Source organism: Alnus glutinosa, chromosome 8 (genome assembly GCF_958979055.1).
Source record: "Alnus glutinosa chromosome 8, dhAlnGlut1.1, whole genome shotgun sequence".
Lineage (NCBI taxonomy): Eukaryota > Viridiplantae > Streptophyta > Magnoliopsida > Fagales > Betulaceae > Alnus > Alnus glutinosa.
In genome coordinates this window covers 10,740,176-10,766,197 of record NC_084893.1, presented here as the reverse complement: position 1 = coordinate 10,766,197, position 26,022 = coordinate 10,740,176, and the positions used below count along the sequence as shown (strand labels likewise).

Below are 26,022 nucleotides of genomic sequence, written 5' to 3'. Positions count from 1 at the left end.
TTAAACGAGGCCTAAAGAGAAACAAACCAATTTGCTCGCAAGGCGCCCTTGAACTTGTCATTTAAATTTGGTCGATTACATCACCAAAAACTTTCAACCGCCCAAGTATACTAAAGTATTATTTGCTGTCTTAGTTGGGTTGTTAAGAATATGAAGATAAATCCCCAGTAGGATTCCTTTCATACTAATTAAGTAATGCCTAAGGAAACAGACAAAGTCAGCTCCTATATTATGGCATTCACCACGCAGTCTGGCCTGATTGAATATAAATTCCTTTTAACTTGTGACGGAAGCTACAGTATTTATTTAATATATATATATATATATATAATTGTTAATTTGTTAATTCTGCTCTATTTAATGAATGAGAGTTCTTCCTTTCTCTTCTTGTAACAAAAATGGAGACTGATCTTCGCACGGATTCTGCAGACTACAGAACTGAGCTTCTATCACCTGCTGCAACCCCAGTAGGGCAGGGTGTTGTTGCAACGCCAGCATGGCAACTCAACATGGATGGGGTTCAGTTGCCAGAAAAGCACACATATTCTGATTTTGGTTTTGGATACTTTTTCAAGACAATAAGTATTTTCTCTTCTCTTGTTTACGTACACTCATATCTTGTGCTCAGTTAGGTTAAATTAAAAAAAACCTTCTCATTAAAGTTATTTACATCTTCTTATTAGTTTATGCTTTTGGATAAGTGATAATTTAACACTCTCTTTGTTAGGGAGACGAAGAAAAATTGCAAGATATTACAAGAGTCAGGAAACCATTCTCAAAGGATTCAATGAAGTGGACGGATTTACTGATCAAGGCAAGTTGCCTGGAAGTTTGACAGAGGTTTGTTGTTCACTCTATTCAGTCAACTTAATAAACAGGTTTACTTCATTTCCGATGATTAAGAAAATTAATAAATTGCAGCTCAAAGTGTTGATGCATGGCTTGAGGCCTACGTAGAGTTTTATACTGAAATGCACATTAGTAGGCTTTATTCTGATTCCTCTTTGTATCTTTCGCTTTTATATATAATTAATGAACACTACAGGTGTCTTGGCATGGCCTAGAAGTACTATATATGCATTAGTTATAATCATCTTTGAATTATTGTGGAGCTTCTTACAATATCTTCACAAAATTTTCAATTCAAATACGAACCAAGATTTTGATTCATAGGGACTAAGATTAAAAGATATAGTAGTTAAACAAAAATTAATTAATAAAATAAATAAACAATTCAACAAAGTTTTACTATCACTTAAAACATATAAATGTATGTAGTTACAACTTATATATATATATATATATATATATAAGTCAACAACTAATTAAAAGAGCAATCTAAATATAAAAGAAAGTTGATATAGACAATTGTATTACTTAAATATTGACTCAAATGCAAATAAAAAGCGAAAAAAAAAAAAAAAAAAAAAAAAAAACCACTGGAGGCTATTATATATGGTTGCAAGGTCTCAAAAAGCGTGTATATATCTTGACCTCTGTCACTCACAAAAATGCATACAAAAATGTTGGTTTTCAGGATGAAATGGAGCAACTTGCGAGGAGCGAGAGGGTGGCAATACATGCATCAAACATAGCAAACATGGTGATTTTTGTTGCAAAAGTGTATGCTGCGGTTGAGAGTAAATCGCTGGCAGTGATTGCTTCCACCTTGGACTCCCTTTTGGATCTTTTATCAGGTTTTATCCTTTGGTTTACTGCTTCTGCGATGCGAAAACCCAATCCGCATCTCTATCCTATTGGAAAGGACCGAATGCAACCTGTGGTAAGACTTCCTAATTACATTTTTTTTTTAAATAATAATAATAATAATAAGTTGAAGATGTAATAAGTTTACAAATGATGTATTTCTTTTCTTTTAAAGACAAGGGGTTTTCTTTAAGATCTATAATGCTACATATATACTCAATTCCTATCCGACTGCCATTTTACTGGAATAATGAGCATTGCTACATAAACCTAGTAGAATGAAAGTGAGATGAGAGTTGAATATTTAAAATTACTCTTTCACACACACATATATAGATTTAGTGCAGTTTTGAGCAAGAGTATTAAATGTTTGTGTATTATTACTTTTCACACTTATTCTACGCTGACTCATATAACATGTTTTAAGTTGCTTCTTATGTCAGCCACTTAAAGAAAGAAAGAAAAAAAAAAAAAAAAAGTCACGTCAGCCAATTAATATAAAATGAGTGTGACGAGTAGCATAATTACTCTAAATGTTCTGATGTCATTGCTTGACCTTCATCATTTTTTCCCCCTTTTTCATATGAAAATGATGAAAACAGAGGTTCTCAATTTTCTTATTTTGATCATTGAATGCACAAATTTGCAGGGCATTGTTGTTTTTGCATCAATAATGGCGACTCTTGGATTACAAATATTGTTCGAATCGTCTCGAGAACTTCTTACAAAGGTATGCATATGCAATTATGCATATATATATATATATATATATATATATATACATATATATATATATATATATATATATATATATATATATATATATATGTGCGTATATGTTTATATTGGGTTAATAAACTTTTTAAAATTTAGTAAGTGGGTGCCATGGCACCCACCAATGCATGTAATGGCATTTGGCTGTCATATAATTGAGATGATGTGACAGTCTTGATTTTTCATTTTTTCAAGCACTTAATGATTTTAAAGTTAATTTTTACTATTACGTTATCTTAGTTATATAATAGTCGTAAAGCGCGTAATTTACTAAATATTATTATTCATTACATAATATTTTCCTACTTATGAATTTTCAAACATTTTTAACTAATTAATATAACTCATAAGTCTTAGCCGTGTTTAACAAACCACGCAAGTGACGCAACTAGATCGATCAGCAGTGCATAGTATAAACCAAATTTAAAACTTTTTGGGTTTACTATATATATATATATAATTGTAACATATGCATGTTTTTATAAAAGGGTTTTAAAAGCAATTATGAATGAGTTAGACAAACTGTATATAATCCAAAAAAAGTTCAAAATTGAACTAGTGTTTATTTTTTAATTCGTTTATCAGATTTGAGTTCGATCTATGATTTGCCAATTAAACACAATTCCTTGTAACTTAACTCAACTAAGACTTAATATTGTGTAGTTTATATAATTTCTGTTATTTATTTGATGAAAAAATAAGCAAAAGTTCCAGATTTAAAATGGTCATAAACTCGGACTTAATTAAATTAATAAAATTGAAATAGTTCCATCAAATTTGCCCTAAAAAAACACTACAAAGTAAAAGTACTGGTGTGGTCATTTACTGTTTCTATTTATATTAATTTAACCCATTAATATTTTTCTGAAGCCACCATTAACTTTATATATATATGCAGACTCAGCCTGAAAGGGACCCCATAAAAGAAAGATGGATGATAGGGATTATGGTGTCGGTGACAGTAGTAAAATTTGTGCTTATGGTATACTGTCGCAGATTTAAAAATGAAATTGTTAGGGCATATGCTCAAGACCATCTCTTCGACGTCATCACCAACTCAATCGGTTTAGCAGCAGCTGTTTTGGCCATCAGATACTACTGGTGGCTCGATGCCACTGGGGCCATTCTTGTAAGTATATTTGACCATTTTGAAACATAATATAATGCGGAATATTAAAAAAGACATAAAGAATTATATGGTTTTGTTTATGATTTACATCTTTAGGATAAAGCCAAAAGAACTACATTTATATAACAACTCCTGGCCTATTTATTGAAAAATTAGATAATACAAATAGACTCCAATTATAATTACGTAATAGTTTTCAATTTAACTCTAATTAGGTCATATACTTCAATTGTAGTTAGGTCACAATCTTTAATTGTGTGTCAACTGTAGTTAAGTTACAATATTCAATTGTGGGTATGTACGTGATAGTCTTCGACTATATCTTAGATTCTTGAATATATTCTTGATATACTCGAAGTAATTTGGAGGTAGAAATTTATGTTTACATGTTGAGTTCGGATCATATCGAATTATGAGTATAAGACTTTGTAGGTTAAACATAGTCCGACTCATTTAACTTCTCAACCATAACCCGCTAATTTTGTATTGGGTTCGCTGATCATGTCAAATATTATCACCATTAAATGTTGTGTGTCAATTTCAAGCTGTGTCGAGGCATGGATATCGGATTATATAGGTCAATCATAATCTGTCTCATTTAATGAAACATGTCAGACCCCTTAACTTATTTGACTAACTTTATGTTGGGTTCGCGGGTCATTTCAAAAATTATCAAGACTAAATGTTACGTATCGGGTTTGGGCTGTGTCGAGACATGAGTATCCAACTAATTTAATTAAACGAGCAATCATAACCCGCTAATTTCATGTTGTATTCATGTTGGGTTTACAGGTCATGTCAAATATTATTAATACTAAATGTTATTATGTGTTGAGTTCTGGTCATATCAAGACATGAGTATAAGACTATATAAGTCAAACTTAATATGACCCATTGAATTAAACGGTTGAGAACCCTTAACCGTAATCTATTAGTTTCATGTTAAGTTCGTGGTTCATGTCAAAAATTGCTAATCCGACATTATATTGGCTCTCAAAATGAATTAAACACTAATGCATTAGTGTTAAACAACAATGTAGATCGCTTTGTATACAATGAGTAATTGGGCAAAGACAGTGATGGAGAATGTTTCATCATTGATTGGGAGGACAGCGCCGCCAGAGTATCTGGCAAAGCTCACATATCTGAGTTGGAACCACCGGAAGGAGATTGAGCACATTGAAGCACTTAGAGCTTACACATTTGGTCGAAACTACTTTGTGGAGGTTCACATTGTGTTACCGGGTGGCATGGCCCTGGGTGAAGCACATAACATCGGGGAGTCCCTCCAAGAGAAACTTGAACAACTTCCTGATGTCGAGCGAGCATTTGTCCACGTGGACTTTGATCCTACTCATAAGCCAGAGCATCAGGCGCCAAAGGTGTTCTAAATTAATCCATTAATAGTGGTTTAAGCTACGTACTCATATGTTCGTTCATTCCTAGGGTTTTAGTTTAATTTGTGCACTGTAATGTTTGTACTCGGGTCAATGTAGGGGTGGGTACCCTACCGGCCCCTTCCTTTTGTATTTCGTTTTTCTTTATTAATCGAGTCTCACCCAAAATAAAGTCGTGTATGTTTCATTTAGAATAATGTTACATTTTTATATCACAAAAATGTTAATGTGATAGTTTTAATTAACTTTAAATTTTTTTTATTAATAATGACCGATTTAAGAGTTAATTATGATTGTCACGTCAACATTGTGTAATAGTTATAAGATAAAAATATAGTTTCTAATATTATATTTTTATTTATCATATGATGTAATTAGAGAGAAATAGAAAAAAAATGAAAAAAAAAAAAAAAAAAAAAAAAAAAAAAAAAAAAAAATTTAGCCCCCCAAACTACTACTATTTTTTCGGATGGCCCCTCAAGCTACCAATGCTTGCACTCTGGCCCCCCAAACTACTTAAACCTTTGAAAAATGTATATTTTCGCGAAATATTCCCATAATACCCCTGTCACGTGTCATTTTTCAATTAAAATATAAAGAGAATTACACTTTACCCTATATTTTATCCATGGGGCGGCGATTTAGCTCCCAATGTATACCAAAATTATTAAAGAGCCCTCCTAAACTTGCCAATGTGTGGCAATAAAAAAATACCATCCGTCCACTCACTTGTCAATTTGGATGGAAATTCAGTCATGTGCAACAGTATAAATCATTTCCAAAATACCCTTGTCTCCATCGGCCTTTATATCCCGTTCAAACCCACCAAATACCCGGTTCAAAACCCCTGCGCAGCATGCATCTTCCTCAATGCTACTGCTTGGAGAAGCTGTGATAAGCATCGAATGCTTCATCTTAACGACAGATAGAGCGTTATCGACAGAAATTGCTCCCTCCTGAGAGCAAAACAAGTAGCTCCCCAATGGCCAAAATGAAGTAATAGTACTTGTGGTCGGCGTCTCTTGTTCTGCCTGTGCTAACGCTTGCAAATGAAACAAGACAAAGCGAAAGAGCTCAGATATGTCTTAATTGCGTAATTGGAAAGCAAGCTTCTCAGAAGAGTACTGTGGAGAAGTCATAGACAGGTACTGCTAGTACTGGAGAAGGACATGAAGCTGAGAGAGGGCTGGTAGTGCAAAGAGCAGCCTTGGCATGATGTCATGTTTTGAGACAACATGACAGAAGTTGCCACCCCATCTTTCTCGCAAAATAGCTTGGGAAAGGGAGGCATTGCCAAGCAATGGAGAGCCGAAAGTGATGCACAGGACTGGTGGAGGAGAGGGCACAGAATGGAGGCAAGAGAGGAGCCAAAGAGCACAAAGAGAGGCAGTTGCTCCTCCTATGCAATGGCCTGGACGGACTAGAAGCTGGTGTCATGGTCCACGCCACCAACAAGTATATGAAATACACGTTGCACGCAGAGAGTGTTTTATTTTGTCATGCATGATGCCACGTACTAGCATACGTGGTAATTTGAGTTTGATGAGGCACACTATAACATTTTGTAGAAAAAGAGTTGGTCACGCTTACCCCTCTCTCTCTCACACACACACACAAATAAACACGATGCCGATCTCCTCGATCTGTTTCAGTACGAGGAAATAAGTTCTTCACAATTTCACTTTCTTTGAGCCACTTCGTTAGTAACACCCTAACCATTTCCATGTCTACTAAGCAAAGTCAATACATACTGGTTAATGTGGTCCAGATCAAGCTCGATACTTTGGCTTTTGGCAGCTCAGCTACCTTCGGCGCCGTAATTCAACTCATTATTTTGGTCCCCATTGGGCTTCTCTTCTATGTTTGTATGGTTTTGTACACTTTTACTTGCTAATTTTGTCCTTAGAGTAGTTTGTATTTTTTGAATATTTGGCGCCATGTGGGCGCCGTGTCGGGGTCGGAGCCGCAGGAGAGACCCGGCGGGTGGGGATGGTAGGTGTCGTGTCGGGCTTGATAAGGTTAAGGAAATGAGAGATTGTGTTATTTCTCAACACGTGTCTTCTTCCCCAGACATGTGCAGTTCTTTCCGTCCAAACAGACAAGCGAGTGGACGGAAGGTATAACTTGCCACACGTTTGTAAGATCGAGAGGGTCATCTAACAATTCTTGTACATTAGGGGCTAAATCGCCGACCCGTGAATAATTCAGGGGGGTGAAAGATAATTTTCCCTAAAAAATAATAAAATAATTCAAAAAAAATTATTTTTTATTTTTAAAAAAATATTGCGATTGACCGGAGGACGTACTGGTTCCTTCCAGCATCGTCGTTGGGCACGATGCACGCCTGCAGCTCAGCGAACTCGTCCCTGCCTCTCCGAACACGGACATGGCTAATTTCCTGTCCTTGAATGTCTATGATATTGATCTTTCGAAGATTATGAATGATTCCAATCTGAATTTTGTTTTGTTACAAATAATGAGCAAGTCTATCATCGAAGTGAAAGACCTTGATCAGTTTCTAACGGAGAAATCAACGGCTGAGAGCTTGTTCGTTGATATTCATATCCATTTTCCTTTTTGTGATTTTTTGGTTTTAAAACGTTGGCCAATAACTACCTAGGGCTCAAGGATCAGAAGCTTTTCTCTCAGGTGGAGGATATTTTTTAGAGCGGGACGAGCTTGAGCTTGAGCTCGGTCGAGATTAGCTAGCTGATGATTGTGAATCGGAACTCACCAAGCCGGGCTATAAAATCGGTTATCACGGCGTTGCAAACAGACGGTGGCCAGAGGGGTGTCGGGAAAATTAGGTCGCAGTTGGGAAATGACGCCACCCCAAACGCCCATCTTTTTTTAAAAAATAAAAAATTATTATTTATTATTTATTATTTTTAATTGAAAAATGACACGTGGCAGGGGTATTATGGGGATATTTTGCCAAAATGAGCTTTTTTCAAAGGTTTTGATAGTTTAGGGGCTATCTGAAAAAAGATTGGTAGTTTGAGAGGCTAAATTATATTTTGCCATAGAAAAAATAATAAGGCTAGACACCATGCTTTGGATTGATCAATAATAAAATAGTAAATAATTTTGGTGGATCCAATAACTCTTGACTTTTCCCATGTAGTAAATAATTGTCCTTTTTCATCTGACTTTACCCGATGTAAAGGCGATAAGATTAATGCCTATATAATAATAGGGATAATTGTGCCATTGGTCCTTTTGGTTGGCCTAAATTACAAATCACTCCATCTGGTATCAAAATGAGTTCAAAGGTCCCTGTGGTTGGCTTAATTTACAAATAGCTCCCTGGAATCAAATTCCGTTAAAAATTTTAACAGATTCCGTTAAACGCCATGTCGAAACCACATCAGGGCCAATAAGATAGCGACACGTGTCGATCTTAATAAAAAAATATAAATCTATTAAAAATACAAAATAATAAAAGTGATTTTTTTTAAAAAAAAAAAAAAAAAATAGCAAAGGGCTGGCTGCCAGTCGACAGCCACCCCTTTGGGGGTGGCCTGGCAACCCCTAGCCAATGGGGGTGGCTGCGTGCCACCCCAGATGTGCCCGGGAGTGGCGCGCGGCCACCCCCGACACCTCATAGTGCTTGAAGACTCGCATGCCGTCTGTGTTCTCGGCAAGGGACTAGCGCTTCTTAAGGAGACGAATCGGATACAAAGGGTGACGATGAGGAAGAAGACGACCTGGATTCAGGAGGCCCATCTAGGGTTTTTCTCTGATCTAGGGCTTGAATTTCGATGACGATGAGGAAGAAGACGAACCGGATACAGAGGGTGTTGAGATTCAAATAATACTGGGTACGGCCGAGGGTGGTCGCGTGCCACCCCCTGCCACCTCTGGGGTTGACGCGCGGACAACCCCAGCCCCCTATTGGCTGGGGTTGGCCAGCCAACCCTTTGCTATTTTTTTTAAAAAAAAATTTTTTAAAAAAATAAGTTTTATTATTTTATATTTTTAATAGATTTATATTTTTTTTTGTTAAGATCAACACGTGTCGCCATCTTATTGGCGCTGACGTGACATTTAACAGTCTGTCAAAAATTTTAACGGAATTTGATTCTAGGGAGTTATTTATAAATTAAGTCAACCACATGAACCTTTGAATTCATTTAGATACCAGAGAGAGTGATTTGTAATTTAGGCCAACCACAATGACTAATAGTACAATTATCCCATAATAATATAATACTCTTAATTTTTCCCAAAGTGAAATGTTTTTTCACATCCATTCTATTCTTACGCTTTCAAACGCAACCTACATCACGACTCACGAGTGCTATTGGGAATTGCTTACTTTACATGTGCTACGAAATTTCATCGTAATTTCCAAGGAATCAACTCGACTACTTTTTATTTTTATTTTTTTTAAAAAAAAATACTCAACTACTTTATGGCACATGAAAAAATTAGAAAAAAACAAAAAAAACAAAAAAAAATAACTAATAGGTAACGCAATTAAGTAATGAGATGAGATAAGATTATTAGTTAGTTTTCTTTGATAATGTTTAAGTGTGTTATAAGTCATTCAATTTATGGGCGTTCGATTTTTTCAAAAACTAATTCAATTATAATTTATTACGCGAATCTCAAAGTTTGAATTTGTGAGATAAAATTAAAAAAAGTTAGATAAATATTATTTGTTTTTTGAAAAATTGGGTTGCCAAACATACCAAAACATCATTGCCCAGAAGAAAAAATAAGCATTAAAGTATCACCGAATAATGCAAAGCAAGAATAGGATTTTTTTTTTTTTTTTTTTTTTTTTTTCTTTTTGGGGCGAGTAAGCATAGATTTCAATGAAAACTTGATTTACAATACATAAGTCTCTATTTATAGTTAAATAAGTCGACCTATATAAATAAATCTAAATCGAAAATACAAATTGACATAGAGTATGAAATATAAATAAATAATATTGTATTCATAATATATTTAGAATATATTCTAACATCCCCCTCAAACTCAATGTGGATAATTCTAGAAGCTTGAGTTTAAAAATAGAAAACGAAGGCAGGTGGTAAAGACTAACGGACGCTGCCGGAGGAGACAAGAGGCTGGCGAGTAGTAGATGACAGCATGTGGTTAAGACTGACAAATGCTTCCAGAGGACACAAGAGACTGGCGACGAAAGGCCAGTGACAACAATAGGTGACAGCCCGAGTATGAAAAGGGGGCGACTACGACCATGAACAAAAATAAAAATAAAAATGAAGAGCTCACTTGGGCGGTTATCAGTAGGCGCTGTGGGCCAAGAAGGAAAAAAAATTAATTTAAATTTTAAGAGAGAGAGAGAGAGAGAGAGAGAGAGAGAGAGAGAGAGAGAGAGAGAGAGAGAGGGGGGGGGAGGGAGAGAAGAAGAAGAAAAAAAAATGATGAGGTCAACTTAGACAGTTATTGGGTAGGCGCTATGGGCCAAGAACCAAAAGGGATTGACTGCAGGCCATAAACCGAAAAGGGGCCAACTGCGGGTCAATAATTGAAATGGGGTTGACAATGGGCCAAAAGCTGAAAAAAGGGTCGATTGCGGGCCAAGAATTGAAATGACTACGAGCCAACATAAAAAAAATGAATAAGCCCCACTTGGGCTGTTGTTAAGTTGGCGCACTAAACCTGACTCGTGTAGGGCGCGTAGAATGCGATCCACATATTCTTCTCTCTTTTTTTTTAAAAAAAAAAAAACAACCTGCTAGATGGGGTTCAAATCTGGTGCATGTAGGTACACTATAATTCTTGTGAGCTTTGCTGATTTGGGTTCTGATCTAGTGTGGGCGAGTGTAGAAGAGCTTGTGAGCGTGGCTGATGGGCATGATTTGGTGTGTTTGAGTCCATCAAAAAGGAGACTAGGACCCTAGGACTGCAATAGATGGAGAATAGACCTACGGGCTACAATCTGGTGTGATGCAAGCATAGGTGCAACTTCGGGATGACATCTAGTGTGACATGTAAGAAGCAAGAGGGATGAGCTCGGGTGCGTGGAGGGATTTGACGACTTGTGGATGTACCTGCAGAAGCGTGGAGCACGTGGCTTGTCAGACGAACCTTCTTGGGGTGCGTGACATGGCAGCTTTTGCTGATTCTGTCAGGGTTGTGTAGATCGGCCTCCAAGCTTTCCGTACATGTGTTGAACAGTGTGATAGAAAGCCTGGATGGTAGAAATCCGTGTAAAGTAGTGGATGAACGATCTAGTAGGAACTCTAGAAGAGTCACCATTTTGAAGGAGTCTGGAAAATGTCAATGGACATTTATTGAAGGGCACAAGAAAGTGGCTTTGATATCATGTTGTGATTTGTGTATAAATCTAAAATACAATTATAATAATAGCGAAAGCAAGAGATAAAAGAACACAAGGAATTACAGGTGGGTTGGTATTAGACACCTACGTCCAACACTCTGAATTATCCCTAAGGGCTACATTGTGCTCATTACTTGATTGTTTACAAAACATAAATCCCTATTTATAGTTGAAATAAGTCGACTTATAAAAGTAAACATCAATCGACTTATGCAATGACATACAAATTGACTTAGACTAGGAAATATAAATCAATAATATTATATTCAGAATTTATTTAGAATATATTCTAACAGATGTGATATAAAGTAAAAATAAGTGTTTTTTTTTTTTTTTTGTAAAGAGAAAAGTGAAAGAAATTGTTTATTAATATGAAGAAAATAAGTTGATTTTTTTTTTTTTTTAGAGACTAATGGGAAGAAATGGTCACGCACTAGTCTAAAGAAAGACTGGTGGATTGCTCCAGCTCACGTTCTAGTCTAGTGAAAATATATTTAGACTCTTAAATTACCGCAACCAAACAGATAACCAAATATAAAAAGTAGTAAAGAGAAATAATACAGATATTTGGTTACGAAGTGAAAACTTTTTACACCAAAGAGAAAAACCACTCCGGAGGGCAGCCAAACCCAAGAAATCAACTAATAAAAGAAATAGCCAGTTACAAGAAGTTTGTACTCACAACCATTTGCAGTAATCACTCTCTTGAACTCTAACAAGCGCCTACTTGTCTGCTTCTCTTCCAGACCCGTCTGGAGAGTTCTTCAATTGACTTCCTTAACTGGGGCTCCTCTCTAGTTAGACTTCAACAGTTGAATAGTTACAACATAAAATAAACTCTAAGAGAGATACATATAAGTTTTATGCATAATAAACCTTCTCTTAGCACACTAGAATTCTCTACAGGAATTCTTACAATAATACTACCTAGAAGCCCCTTTAAATAGACTTTGGAAACCCTAAAACAAGTCAAGAACGGATTTATAGGAGGCGGAGTCGTCCAGACAGGTCATCGTGCATGCGAACAGGTATCAACAATTTCATATTTTGATGAAGTGCGTCCGGACATGCTAACCTAGCGTTCAGACATCTGCATGGAAAAGCTTCTCTGTCTGCAGTCTTCATTTTTGCTTCTAAACATCCTTGCAGACAAGGACTCTCTGTGGCTCGCATCCGCTGGGCCTTCCGGACATGTAGCGAACATGAACTCTCTGTAGCTTGTGTCTGATGGGCAATCCAGACATGTAGTGAACATGAACTCTCTTTGTGGCTTTCGTCCGGACACTGATCTTGGCCGTTCGGACGCACTACAAGGAAACCGACTTTTCTAAGTCTTTAAAGTCTTCAGAAAATCTTCTTCAACAAATTCTTTCCTTTCTTGAGAAATATATTGCAAATCTTCCCTTGTTCAGTCCTTTCATTTCTTGATTAATATTCTTGCAATATTATTCTGAAAGTCTTCTGGAAATACAAAGTCCTTGATATGGTAACATTTTTGTCAACGGAATTTAGCCAAAAAACCAACAAACTCCCCCTTTGGCCATTCTGGGACAAAAACAATTACAGCCCAAAAATTAAAATTACTCCATCTCTTTGTCACAAAAAGACAAAGGATAAACAGAGTAATTAAATCCAAAAATAAAACATCACAAATATTCCAAAAATATTAAGTCCAGAATAACTAAACATTTCAACAGTCTAAAAATAATTTATCAACTATTTCAAAATAAATAAATAAAACAAGCGTCATGGCATTTGATCCAACTGGTCTTCTAGAACTACATGACGGAAAGTGTTTCGTACATTGATCTTGATCTGGGCCATGTTTGCCTCCATGAGCTGCATGTGCTGATCCATGGTCAGAAATCGATCATCTAAGGAGATAAGCCGGTTATCCATGGAATGAAACTGATCACTCATCCAAGTATCTATAGATTGTAGCCGATCAGTTATTTGAGTTAGCATACTCAAAACAGCATCACTTGAGGGCTCAACATGGGAAGAAGAGGCAACTAAAAGAGCTGAAAGAGCTAGATCATCCTATCCCCGGAATCGATGAAATTAAGCATTTGACTTCATCACAGTCGCCTTTCCAAAAGGTCCTTCAGGCATATCCACTGGCTCATTGGTAAGCATGTTTGTCAACTTCTTCTTAAGGATCTTCGTGACAAGTCCTCCAAAGGGCAAGGCAATATGATTATCCTCCTACATCTCTATCATTGTCATGATTATGTGCTTGCACATGCAAAAAGGAACTCGACTGATTATAGCAAAGATCAAACGCGCCCTATTCAGTGAAACGTCACTATGGTGGGAAATGGGCCAGATGTTCTACATGACTATCCGAGCCAACAGTCATTGAGGAGACTAAAGCCAGCCAATGAGAATGTTGTTCTTGATTTCTTCCCAAATATTTGCTCCTCTGGGATCAAAACAGCCCATAAGTTCCTCTTTGAAGGAGAAGTCATTGAGTTAGGAAAAGGAGTACCAATGGCATGAGAGAGGGGAATGCCGGTGACTTTGCTGATTAATTCGGCATTGATGTGCAATGAAGTGCCCTGCACTTTTGTTTCCAGACAAGGGAACTGCTGGTGCATGTTTTCAATTTTCAAGTTCCTATAGAACTCATACACGAGCCTCGGGTAGATGTACACTGCATCGAAAAGGCTAAGCCATCCATTCTCTTGAGAGATCTGATAGATGAAATCAAATGGAGCAACTCTAATGTCAGGCTTCAAGACTCCACGCTCAATTACTATGGTCCTGGAATTGATGCGTTCAATAGCAGCAACATCTTCCTCCCTAGTCCTCTTGCAGGTGCAACCTTGAGAGTCGGTGTAGAGGAGAGACATCTGAAAACATACCATAAAAATATATCCAAACACGCAAGATTATAATGACAACACAAGTTAGTCTACAATTGAGGTCAATAAGTAATTAGGTACCAAAAAGAATGCCAAACAATGGCGAATTTTTCATTTGGGCATTTTGTCGAACACTTGATCTGCACACATTATTTATGAAAATAACAACATCATGTGATTTTCTAATAATCCCTAATACATACATGCATAAGCACATAAACAATCTCAATGATTATCCCAACCTTAGCACTCAAACAAGAATAAAATAAAATAAAAATAAAAAGATTAATCTATAAACCAAAAACAGGGTTAGAGAACCCTAACTATCCAAACATTTGCCCTAGAAAAACAGTGCCGCAAATCAAAAACTAATCCAAAAACATAAGAGAGAATGAAGCATGTACCTTGATAATGTGTGTAATGTCCAAGACATTTTGCAGTAATTAAAATACGAAATTTGGGTAAATAATTGATTAAACTCAATTAGGTGTATCTATAATGCAAGAAAATACTTTTTTTTAATGAAATAAAATAAAATAATGTAGAAAAGAAAACAAATAGAAAATACAAAAGTAATAAATGAAATGAAAAAAATATATATAAGAAAAAGGGAGGGGGGGGGGGGGGGGGGGGGGGTTGTGCCCCACATGCATAAAATGAAGGGCCAGATGGCCCTGCACAAATAAAACCAAAAAAAGAAAGGCGCCCAGCGACTTTACACGAATTAGAAACTCCCGAGAGCCTCTTTTCCCATTTATTTCAGAAAAGAGGGGGGAGCTTCTCAAATTCCCTTTGGTTTTTCACCTAGGAACACCGATCTACGAAGATCCAACTGTCCAAACTCAAATCCGATTTCTGAAACGTGATTTACAAGTAAGGATCTACGTTTCTACCAATTGTTTTGAGGTAAATTCTAAAGTCATGTTTTGGAGATTTTGGTTAAATATTGTAAATGTGACTTTAATCTAGTGTTTTCTTTAGGCATTGGGTTACTTGGAACTTGCTTGAGGCTACCCAAACCTTAGCATTGGTTTCGTGAACTTTTGGAAAGATTTCCTCAAAACCTAACTTTTGGGTATTTTATTTAAGTGTTGTTTTGTGTGATTAACCATAAGTAAATACTCATGGGTTAACATTTTTGTAGTTGGGTTAGTATTTTATGATTAGGGGTATGTGTTTAGAAACCCTAAGTTTGATGGGTTGAATTAATTTGAGGCTTTTAGGTGCTTAAACCCTATAATGTTAATTTGTGGATTAATTGCATTTAGAGTGTTGATTAATCCCAAATTATCTATGGCTTTCATGAAAAATAGGTATTTACGGGGTTAGGTCATAATGTTAGTAATTTGTATAAATTGAAGATTTTAATTGTAAACCTAAGAATACTTCTATGTGTAGGTTTAGTTAATTAATAGGTGACTTAGTAATGTAACCTTTGAACGATTCAAAGTGCTACTTTGTGTGGTTATTGGTTAGGAAACTAAATGGTGCTTTGTGTTATGTTTTAGCGGCACTTTACGGGTTGAATTTAGAGTCATTTGGAGTTTGGTGTACAAGCGGCCTAAGGTGATTATTATACTCATTGAGAAACTACTATTTTTATGTAATATAGAATTGCAAAATATATATGTTGTTTATAAATCTGAACCAACTGTATGTTGAATATATCTGTTTTGGATAATTTGAGTACTTTTGAGTATGCTGAACTTATCAATGATATTTTGGAGAATTGAATATTGTATGTGGAGTGTGAAATGAATTGTGTGACTGTGTGCTGCGGATTGGAGTTTTGAATATTGTAAATGGTGTTTGAGGAATTGGTGTTGTGGTATGTTTGTGGATTTGAGAGTGTTATCATAAACTGTTTTGTAAGCATATTGCATTGGTGTATGGTTACACAATCCCGGGAGACACTCGAGCCAGGGGCTCTACAATTTGAGTCAGGGACTCGGTTACTTGAGCTAGGGGCTTTGGGGACTTGCATATGCATACATATATGGTGGTGTGTTTGTGTGTGCTAATTTCATGATATATATATATGTATCGTAGTTTTGCTAGACGTGTTAATATGCATATGAGTTTACTGGGCAAGAGCATATGTATATTTCAATCGACTGGTTGCATGATTTAAATGCATTGAGTTGGAAATTGCGTAGATGATTGCATTGCCTTGAATTAGAAATGCCAATGTCTATATAACATCCATGCGAGTTGTCCTTCAAGGCAATGAGCTGATGGTGTTAGGCATGTTGTTATGTGATACTAATATGTATTTAATATCCATGCGAGTTGTCGTTGTTCTTCATCTATGGCGTGCTTGTATATTAGAGTCTAATTCTAGTACTCGCATGATTGCACTGACGTTCAAAGGCAATAAGCTGATGGTGGCAGGCTTTAATATCACCTATTTTAAGAAATGTGGATGTCTTAGTGTATCTAAACTAGATGCCATGTTTTATTATTTCTAAAATGCATTGAGTTTGAGAGTACATAAATGATTGCATCACCTAGAAGTATAGATGCCAATGTCTACGTAATATCCATGCGAGCTGCCGCTCGAAGGTAATGGACTGATGGTGTTAGGCATGGTGTTATGTAATGCTAATGGCTATGTAATATCCACGCGAGTTGTCATTGTTCTTCAGATAAGACGTGCTTGTATATTAGGGTCTAACTTTAGTACTCCCATGATCAAACTGACTATCAAAGGCAATAAGCTGTTTGTGGTAGGCCTGGTGTTATGTGATGCTAATGTCTATATAATATCCATGCGAGTTACCCTTCAAGGTAATAAGCTGATCGTGGTAGGCATGGTGTTTCTCATTTATGGTAGTGTGGATGTCTTAGTACTGTTAATTGGATGCCATTGTTTTCTAGCTTAAAGTCTACGTGCATGCGAATGCCCTCATGTGTATGTAAGCCTAAGCCGCTAAATCAAAAGTATTATAGTAGGTGAAAATGTATGTAGTTGTTTCCAACAACGGAACTTCTACGTATAATCTCAGCTGTATAATATGATTTAAATGTTTTTTAATAGTCGGTATTTACCATATCTGCTACAAGTGTTTTCAGAAACAAAAGTTTATAAAATGGGTAGCTGTTAGGGTGCACGAAAGGCTAAAAGAATAACGTTGGGTCTTTGCGAAAACTCAATTAGTTTAATATCACTGAGGTCTCGATATGTTTCATGCTGAGATAGTAAACTCATCATTTCACTTGTGCGGATGTGGTTAACCCCACAACCGTGCAGACTTTGATGTTGTGGCTGTAGGTACTCCTGAGGTAGATGATGACCCGATAGCTTTGTATCTGGGATATTACGATTGAAGCCCACAGCAATAATCGTAATGTGATGGACTAAGGAGTCCACTCTTTTGTATATTTTTGGATATGGCTTGTGACGTATGTGTCACATATTATTTTGTAAAGCCATTCTTTTTTAATAGTGGTGTTATTGTAAAGCGTTAAACAGATAGACTCATGTATGGCTCTTTTGTATGAACCAAAAGTTATCTATAGATGTGCTTTCTGTTATGATCATATTGGTATCATATGATATTTCGTTGTTATATATAACTCTGATTATCAGGTACATGTTATGGAGCGTGTACCATAGGTTGATTGAGCAACATGTAGTCGTGCCACTATGAGGACTCATTTGTGATATATGTTTTCAAAAAAAAAAAATGGATCGTCACAATGTGATGAAGAGAACTTGTAAGAAAATCAAGAGATAAGTGTTAGTATTTTGTGTTGGCTTCATTCTATTGACAAAATCACTACTATGTAATGTTGCTGTTATTATCAGGGATGCCAGTTATTTCAGAATCTTCATTTCAAAATAATGTTCAAGGAAGATTATGTGTAGTTTTCTAGTCAAAACTATCAGTTTCCCAGTTCCCGTCCGGACGGCCCATTCTAAGAGTCTGGATGCTCATCAGTCAGCAACTTACGTTCGAACAAGGTGGTAATACCATTCGAACCCATTCAGTGTCTAGAAGCTTCTAACAGTTCAAGGTTACAACCATCCGGACGACATGGCAACTCGTCCGGATGCTCTTCAAAGTTCGAGAAGATTACAGCGTTCAAGTGCATTCGTTCGGATGACGTGGCAATACCGTCTGGACACCAGTCAGAGTTCAAGGAGAAATTGGATTTCCTTCTCAGACACGTGTATAGGATATAGTTACATCTGTTCGAACATCAGGGCTACACTGTCCAGACGCAGCCTTGTTATGGAAGCTTTCAGTGCTATTTTGAAAAGACGGTTGCAGCTGACCATCCAGACGCTTGGTCAAGCTATCCGGACGCCCTCCAGTATTTTGATCATAACTTTCTGTTTAAATATCGGATTATGATGAAATTGGTGTCATTGGAAAGCTAATGAAAAATGATTCAACTTGACTATCCAAACAGTCAAGAGAAACATCAGGATGCACGCCCAGAGTCCGAATCTGTGTTGGTGTAGCACTCCTAATTTGAGTTGAAATAAGATTTGTAAAACCTATATAAAGAGGGCTCTTGGCATGTATTATGTACAGAATTCGGTAGTGAATTCCTTCTAGCTTAAAGAGGGTGTTTAGGGAGATATTGAAGATCTGCTAGCTCTCTAGCTGTTTCCGTTGTGTGCCTTTTAATTCGTATGAAGTCTATCTTAGGGGCTGGCCCTAAGGTAAATGATTCCATTGAAAACCCCTTTAAGTAGGAGACTTGGTTGGGAAGCGTTCACGATAGGTTTCTTGTCAGAGTCATAGGGATGATCGCTGCATCGAAGTATGTGAGTGTTAATTTCTATGTACTAGCTTTGTCTTCTGAATAATGGATATCCTGGGTTTGGCTGCCCCAAAGTGGTTTTTCTCTTCACAAAGTTTCCACTTCGTCAACAAAATATTTGTCTCTTTTAAATTTTGTAATTTAAATATTTTGTTGCACACTATCACACACTTGGTAAATTAGAAGTCCAATTTATTTTTCAATAAGCACAAAACAAAAAATCGGAGAAGGAAGAACCACAATGCAAGCCCAAAAAGAAACGATAGCCGGAAAAGAGAAAAAAATGTAGTTTTTAAGTTTTCTCTACACGTGTCCAGACACGCGGTGTCCGAACGCAGGAACTGCGTGTCCGGACATGCATTCTGATTTAAACTTACTGACGATCGTGTCCGGACGCAAGACAAGGCTGTCCGAATGCTTTACACACACACACACACACACACACACACACAAAAAAAAAAAAAAAAGCATAGTGAAATTTTTCCAATGTTAGCTCCAAACCACACATGTATTTAAAACTTAAAAAACAGTCAAATAGCTATTCAACAATATCCAAAAATATAAATGAGAGTGAAGTATTTATGAGCAAAAATATGAACATAGAAAATTTACTCAACTCATGTCATGCGTGTAGTGTGTGAGCTTATCCAATTAAGGCAAAAAGAACACTGATTAGGTTAAAACACCTAAATTCCCTTCAAAAGAGAATTTATAGTTTGATGAGTCAAAAGTCAAATCTTATTTTACTAGGGCCTAGTCACCCTCATTTGATACAGCCCCCTAAGTAACAACACTTTTTCTTTTACTTAGTCCATTAGTGATTGTCTATTTCCGTAATGATTTGATTACTGACTCTTTCTATAGGGACAAGTGTAAAAACAATTTCAGAGCATATTCAGCAGTGGACTTTTTATCCATATTTTCTAAGAATTTATTGATTTCATTCTTAGTGTTGTAATCTAGAGATTATGCTATAATTTTTAGATTCTAGATTCAACTAGCAAGTTAGTCAATTTGACTATCTTATAAAAAAAAAAAATAATAAAAAAAAAAAAAAAAAAGCTCTCAAATGAATATTTAGAGTCAAAACCAGAGAGAGAGATATCTCAAGGGAGCTTTTGATAGTGCACAAAAAGAAATTGCATGAGAGGAATAAACTATCAAGCTTCAGATGCAGCAAAAAAACTAAGCAGATATCAAAAAGATCATCTCAAATATATTTAAGTAAAACACAAAGACTGAGATATCTGAAAAGCTTGTCAAAAGAAAAAGAAAAAAAAAAACTGCATCTCCCCCTGTTTTTTTTTTATTATTATTATTATTTTAACACAACCAAACAAACAAAAAAAATAAAAACAAGAACATGCTTTTATGAAAAAGACTAAGGAACAAAGTCTAATCCTAGCATGTGAGAAGATTCATACCTGCCCCCATTGAGAGGTTTGATATCACCTGAAAAGTAACCATAACATATAAGCAGCCGCCTGATGTGCTTTTTCTGTCATTCTCATGTAAATCTGCTAATTGTTCTCTAAAACTATGATCAAAATATTAAGAGAATTTTGAAGAAAGAAAGATATCAAGACTAGATGCAAAGCATAAGCAAATATGTAAGCCAATAAACCCAAAATGCAATGCATGAAACTCGACATGCTCTAGGATAACGAACAATGATCCTAGGCATATCAAGTGACCACCTAACTCTAGGTGAGTCCACTACTACCTCCCCCTCAAGGGGTGAATAGTATCATCCTTCCTTACCCAAGCCTTCTTAATCCTAGGTGTATGGTTGTGACCCTTGTCCAACCTAGTCAAAACATCCCTCATCATATTGAATAAATCCTCCTAAATATGATTATTTTTAGGCTCACGATGCTTCAGCCTGAAGCAGCTAGATTGGTTATGACCAATTTTATGGACAAACTTTTGAAACAGTTGTCTCTTTTGCTGGGGAGCATAATGAGTCAAGGGAGGCCTAGTACCAGATTTACCTTTCTTAGGATCATGCTTCTTGGTCCAAGGTCTCTAAGAGTGAATATGAGGACAATGTGGTCGAATATGACCGATGATACCACAATGATGACATGTAGGCATGATTCTAGATTTAGAATGCTTCTTAACATGTATATCAGATTCAACATGCTCATGAACAATGATATTCTACGTTTATCTAAGCATGCGACATGAGGCTCAGACATTCCAGACTTAACAAAAACAGTTTTAGAAGTAGAAGCAATAAGTGAAAAAGATGCAGCAAATTTATCAAATCCTAAGCCAGTTTTGTCAGAAAAGCATTTTTGACCTCTTAGCATTTGAACAAGCTTATCACTAGAAAATTTTTCCAACTGCATTCGTGATTCAATTAGTTCATCTTCTAAACACTTAATCTTTTCAATCAATTTGCTTCATTCAATTTCAAAATCATTAAGTCGTTTCACATGTTGTTTGTTAACTTCTTTTAACTCGGTAAATTTTACATACAACTTATTGTAAACCCTTTGGAGCTCGTTTTGCTCATTTTCTGAAGCACTATTTTCATAGAAGTAATCATTAAAGTTATGTAGACTATCATATGAAGCAGAAAAAGCTAAATAATTAAAGTCCTTACTTGGAGTCTCATCATTGTCCAAATCATCACTCAAAGTGGCATTGTAAGCCCTACCTTTGGCCTGCTTCAAATTTCCACAATCAGCACGAATATGGTCATAACCTGAACATTTAAAATACTTAGGACCACATGGATCCTTTTTGTCAGATTCAAATTTTTCTTGATTAGTTTCTTTGGAATCTCTTTTAGAATTTTCAAAAACAAAAAGCATTTTTGTTCCTAAATTTTTTAGAATTCATCAACTTTCTAAAGTTTCTAGCAAACATAGCTAATCCAACCTCATCATCAAAATCCTCATCAAAAGAATTATTTACTTTTTCTTTTGCAGCTTTAAGAGCAATGGACTTAGTTTTCTTAAGGGGAGGCAAGGAGAATTCATAAGTTTGAAGAGGTCCAACAAGTTCTTCGATTTTCATATCATCAAGATTTTTTCTTTCCTCAATAGTGGAAACCTTAATTCTAAATCTTTCAAGCAGAGATCTCAAAATTTTCTTATTGATTTTAGCATCAAAAGTTTTATTTCCAAGATTTATCATAGAATTTTGCAAATCACTTATCTTGGTATAAAACTCATTAAAAGACTCTTCTTCCAACATCTTAATTCCCTCAAATTGAGAAACCAACATTTGATGTTTTGCAGATTTTACAAGTTGAGTACCTTTATATGTGGTTTCTATGACCTCCCATGCTTCCTTAGCAGTTTCACAATGAGAAATTCGTGAAAATTTCGATGGTGAAAGTGTTTGGCATAAAGCATTCATAGCATTGTCATTCACAACATGAGTTTATTTTTTAGGAATAGTCTATTCAGCTATTGGCGTCACTGGTGGAGTCCATCCAGTTTTGACAATAGACCAACGTCTATTGATTTTAGAAAAAATCTCATTCATGCTTTCTAATAGCCATAATTTGATCCACCAAAGGAAGGAACAGAAATAAGGGGAAAAGACATAATAAAAAGGAGTCTAGGATTACACTCAGGAAATTAATCCAAAACGAGTGAAGCTGCTCTGATACCAATTGAAAATATATTTAGACTCCTAAATTACCACAAATAAATAGAAAACCAAACATAAAAAACAATAAAGAGAAATAACACAAATATTTGGTTAAAAAGTGGAAACTCCTTGCACTAAAGAGAAAAACCACTTCAGGGCAGCCAAACCCAAGAAATCAATTAACAGAAGAAATAGCTAGTTATATGAAATTCGTACTCACAACCCTCTGCAGTAGTCACTCTCTTGAACTCTAACAAGCGCCTACTTGTCTGCCTCTCTCCCAGATCCGTCTAGAGAGTTCTTCAATTGACTTCCTTAACTGGAGCTCCTCTCCAATTAGACTTCAACGGTTGAACAGTTACAACACAAAACAAACTCTAAGAGAGATACATATAACTTTTATGCAAAATAAACCTTCTCTTAACACACTAGAATTCTCTACAGGATTTCTTACAATAACACTACCTAGAAGCCCCTTTAAATAGACTCTGGAAACCCTAAAACAAGTTGGTAATGAATTTCTAGGCGGCAGTATCCGGACAAGCCATCGTGCATCCGGACAGGTATCAGTAATTTCATATTTTGTTGAAGCACGTCCGGACAAGCTGACCTAGCATTCGAACATCTACATGGAAAAGCTTCTCCGTCCATAGTCTTCACTTTTGCATCCGGACATCCTTGCAGACAAGGACTCTCTGTGGCTTGCTTCCGCTGGGCCGTCCAGACATGTAATGAACATGAATTCTCTATGGCTTCCATCCAGACACTGATCTTGGCCGTCTAGACGCTCTGCAGGGAAACCAACTTTTCTGAGTGTTTAAAGTCTTCAGAAAATCTTCTTCAACAAATTCCTTCATTTCTTGAGAAATATATTGCAAATCTTCCCTTGTTCAGTCATTTCCTTTCTTGATTAATATTCTTGCAATATTAATTTGAAAGTCTTCTGGAAATATGAAGTCCCTGATATCGTAACGTTTTGTCGACATAATTTAGACAAAAAATCAACATCTAGTACTTTCTAACACTATCTAACATTTATCCTTAAGGGTAGCGTTTGTGGAGGGAGAAATGGTTTTTTTTATATATTTTTTGTACATCTCTTTTCTTAATTAATCATTTAATCTGTAAGGCTCACAAGGACCCACATGTGGGTCCTATAGATCCAATAGTTGATTTAGAAAAGAAATATATGAGAGATTTACAAAAGATTACATCTATGTAATAAAAAATTACATCTATGTCATTCCGGATGACATGGATGCAATTTTTTTAATTTTTTTATTATATTTATGTCATTCCAGATGGACACCAAAAGAACACTAAAATGAGCTCTAGCATTCTTCAAGGAATATATGTGGTAATGAGAAATTTGGGTGGACAAGCAAGAGTTTCTAACACTTTCTTAATTTGTTTACTTATATTTTGTCGCGCTAGCCAAATAAAATGGGTAGCACCCCAATTTCAATCGTTTAAGCGAATATTCAGAAGAGAGAGTTGGAAGGGACAACATATAGTGAGGTTAAGTGAGGTACACTTTTTGCTGGAGATAAGGTATGGTTGCACTATTTACAGGCAAACAATTAGTTATCTAAAAAATTGCATAAAAAATCCCAATTTATACTTTAGAGAAAAATGTAAAATTATTTTCTGGTTTACCTGATTTGTTATATATTTTGTCTTTTTTAGTATTGAAATGAACGGATAGCTCCTTGGGATATACATAAATAACACTTACTTTCTGTTGTCAAATTCTATAAAATTACTTGACGGATTCCGTTAGTTACCATGTCATATCCAATAAAATAACGATACATGTCACTTATATATATATATATATATATATAACTAAAAAATTAATTTCCTTTTTTAAAAAGAAAATGGGAATTTCAGATTTTGTCTCTAGTATCAAATGAATTGAAATTGGTCTCAATTACTCTGAATGGGCCCACCATATAAATGTTTAGTGGTAGCTCTTGGTAGGTACTAGAAGGAAAAGAAAAGAACAAAAAAAAAAAAAAATAGTTGTAGGTGTAGCATTACTCATTATTACTATTATACTAAATATCTTATGTTTCCATTTGTGTTATATATATGGTGAAACAGTTACTACATCATGGTGGATCTTTTGATGGCTTACGTACATCTTATGTTGGAGGAGAGGTCACAGATTGCGGGGAGATTGATCTTTATGTACTCTCTATTGTGGATCTTGCTAGTGAAGTAAAAGAGCTTGGGTACAGAAACACAATACAATTCTATTACAAGTTGGGTGAGAAAAGTTTGAAGGATGGCATGATTGAGTTAAAAACTGATAGGGGCATTATTAGGATGATTGGGAGGATTATTGAGGAGAATAGGAAGGTGATCCACATATATGTGAATCACAGGGTAGATGAACCTACTATTAATGAGCAACCAACTACTACACTATTGATGAATGTCCTTGTAGAGGTTGAAGTACTTGATTATGGACGAAATGATACAGATGTTGATGTGGTGGTTGGTTTAAGTAATGGTGTAGAGAACGTGATTAGTGTTAATACCTCGAGGGAAAAAACTTAAATGGGGTGTCTCTAGGGTAAGAGTTACGAGGGGTGGTGTAAGAGTGATGAGGGGCAATGTAAGGGCAAAGGGTAGAAGTGCTGAAAGGGTAAAAGTTAGAAGTGCTGGAAGGGAAAATGGCAGAGGTAGTTCAAGGGTAAATTGTAGAAGCGGTTCAAAGGTAAAAGTAAAGGTGGTGCAAGGGTAAATGGTAGGGGTAGTGCATCAAGACTAAACTTGAGGTATGAGGGGAATGAGTCTGACAACTCTGGATGTAGCATTCCATTGAGTGATTTACATAAGACCTACGATGAGGACAACGATCTATTCACATATAATATGGAACACAACATTAAAAATAATGTGGATTGGTTTCCCCATTTTAGGGGCATAATATCTACTAATTTTGGTGATGATGGTGTGGAATCTGATTATGCAGATAATGATTCTTTGAATAGTTTAGATAGTGAAGAAGAAGAGGGTGATCAACCAAGGAAGAAGAGGTATGCAGAGTTTAATGCAGTTCATGATATGAATAAGAACATAACTTTCACTTTTGGGCACATTTTCAAGGATAGAGATTACTTTAGAAAGCCGCTGAAACTTATGCTATACAAAATCGTTTTGATTTTGTGTATAAACACAATGATAGGGTGAGGGTTACTGCTGTTTGCAAGGAAAATTGTGGGTGGATAATCCACGCCTCCTTAACGAGTGATAAGGGTTCATTCCAGATTAACACATTTCACTCTACCTAGAAATGTCAGAGCAATTATTATAATCATAAAGTTCATGTGAATTTTATTGCCAACCGGTATAAGACTAACTTCAAAGATGATTCCATATGGACTATCACTACACTAAAGGAGCAGGTTCACAGAGATTACAATGTTGAAGTTCCGATCATGCGTTGCT

General features: G+C 36.0%; 1 protein-coding gene across 1 annotated transcript; it reads left to right on the top strand.

Annotated features, from left to right (window-relative positions):
• Positions 1-368: 368 nt before the first annotated feature.
• LOC133875825 (metal tolerance protein 10-like) lies at positions 369-5,252 on the top strand. Its single transcript, XM_062314067.1, has 6 exons — positions 369-582; positions 728-840; positions 1,538-1,783; positions 2,357-2,437; positions 3,380-3,610; positions 4,651-5,252. The coding sequence occupies exons 1-6, from the start codon at positions 399-401 to the stop codon at positions 4,999-5,001; spliced, it is 1,206 nt and encodes a 401-aa protein (XP_062170051.1). The 5' UTR covers positions 369-398; the 3' UTR covers positions 5,002-5,252.
• Positions 5,253-26,022: the final 20,770 nt, after the last annotated feature.

What these genes read in the sequence shown, in the direction of transcription:
- LOC133875825 (XM_062314067.1), top strand. Translation starts at nt 399, where the DNA reads ATGGAGACTGATCTTCGCACGGATTCTGCAGACTACAGAACTGAGCTT. An exon ending in AGGACCGAATGCAACCTGTG is followed by an intron (nt 1,784 to 2,356) that starts GTAAGACTTCCT and finishes ACAAATTTGCAG; the next exon opens with GGCATTGTTGTTTTTGCATC. An exon ending in CTCGAGAACTTCTTACAAAG is followed by an intron (nt 2,438 to 3,379) that starts GTATGCATATGC and finishes ATATATATGCAG; the next exon opens with ACTCAGCCTGAAAGGGACCC.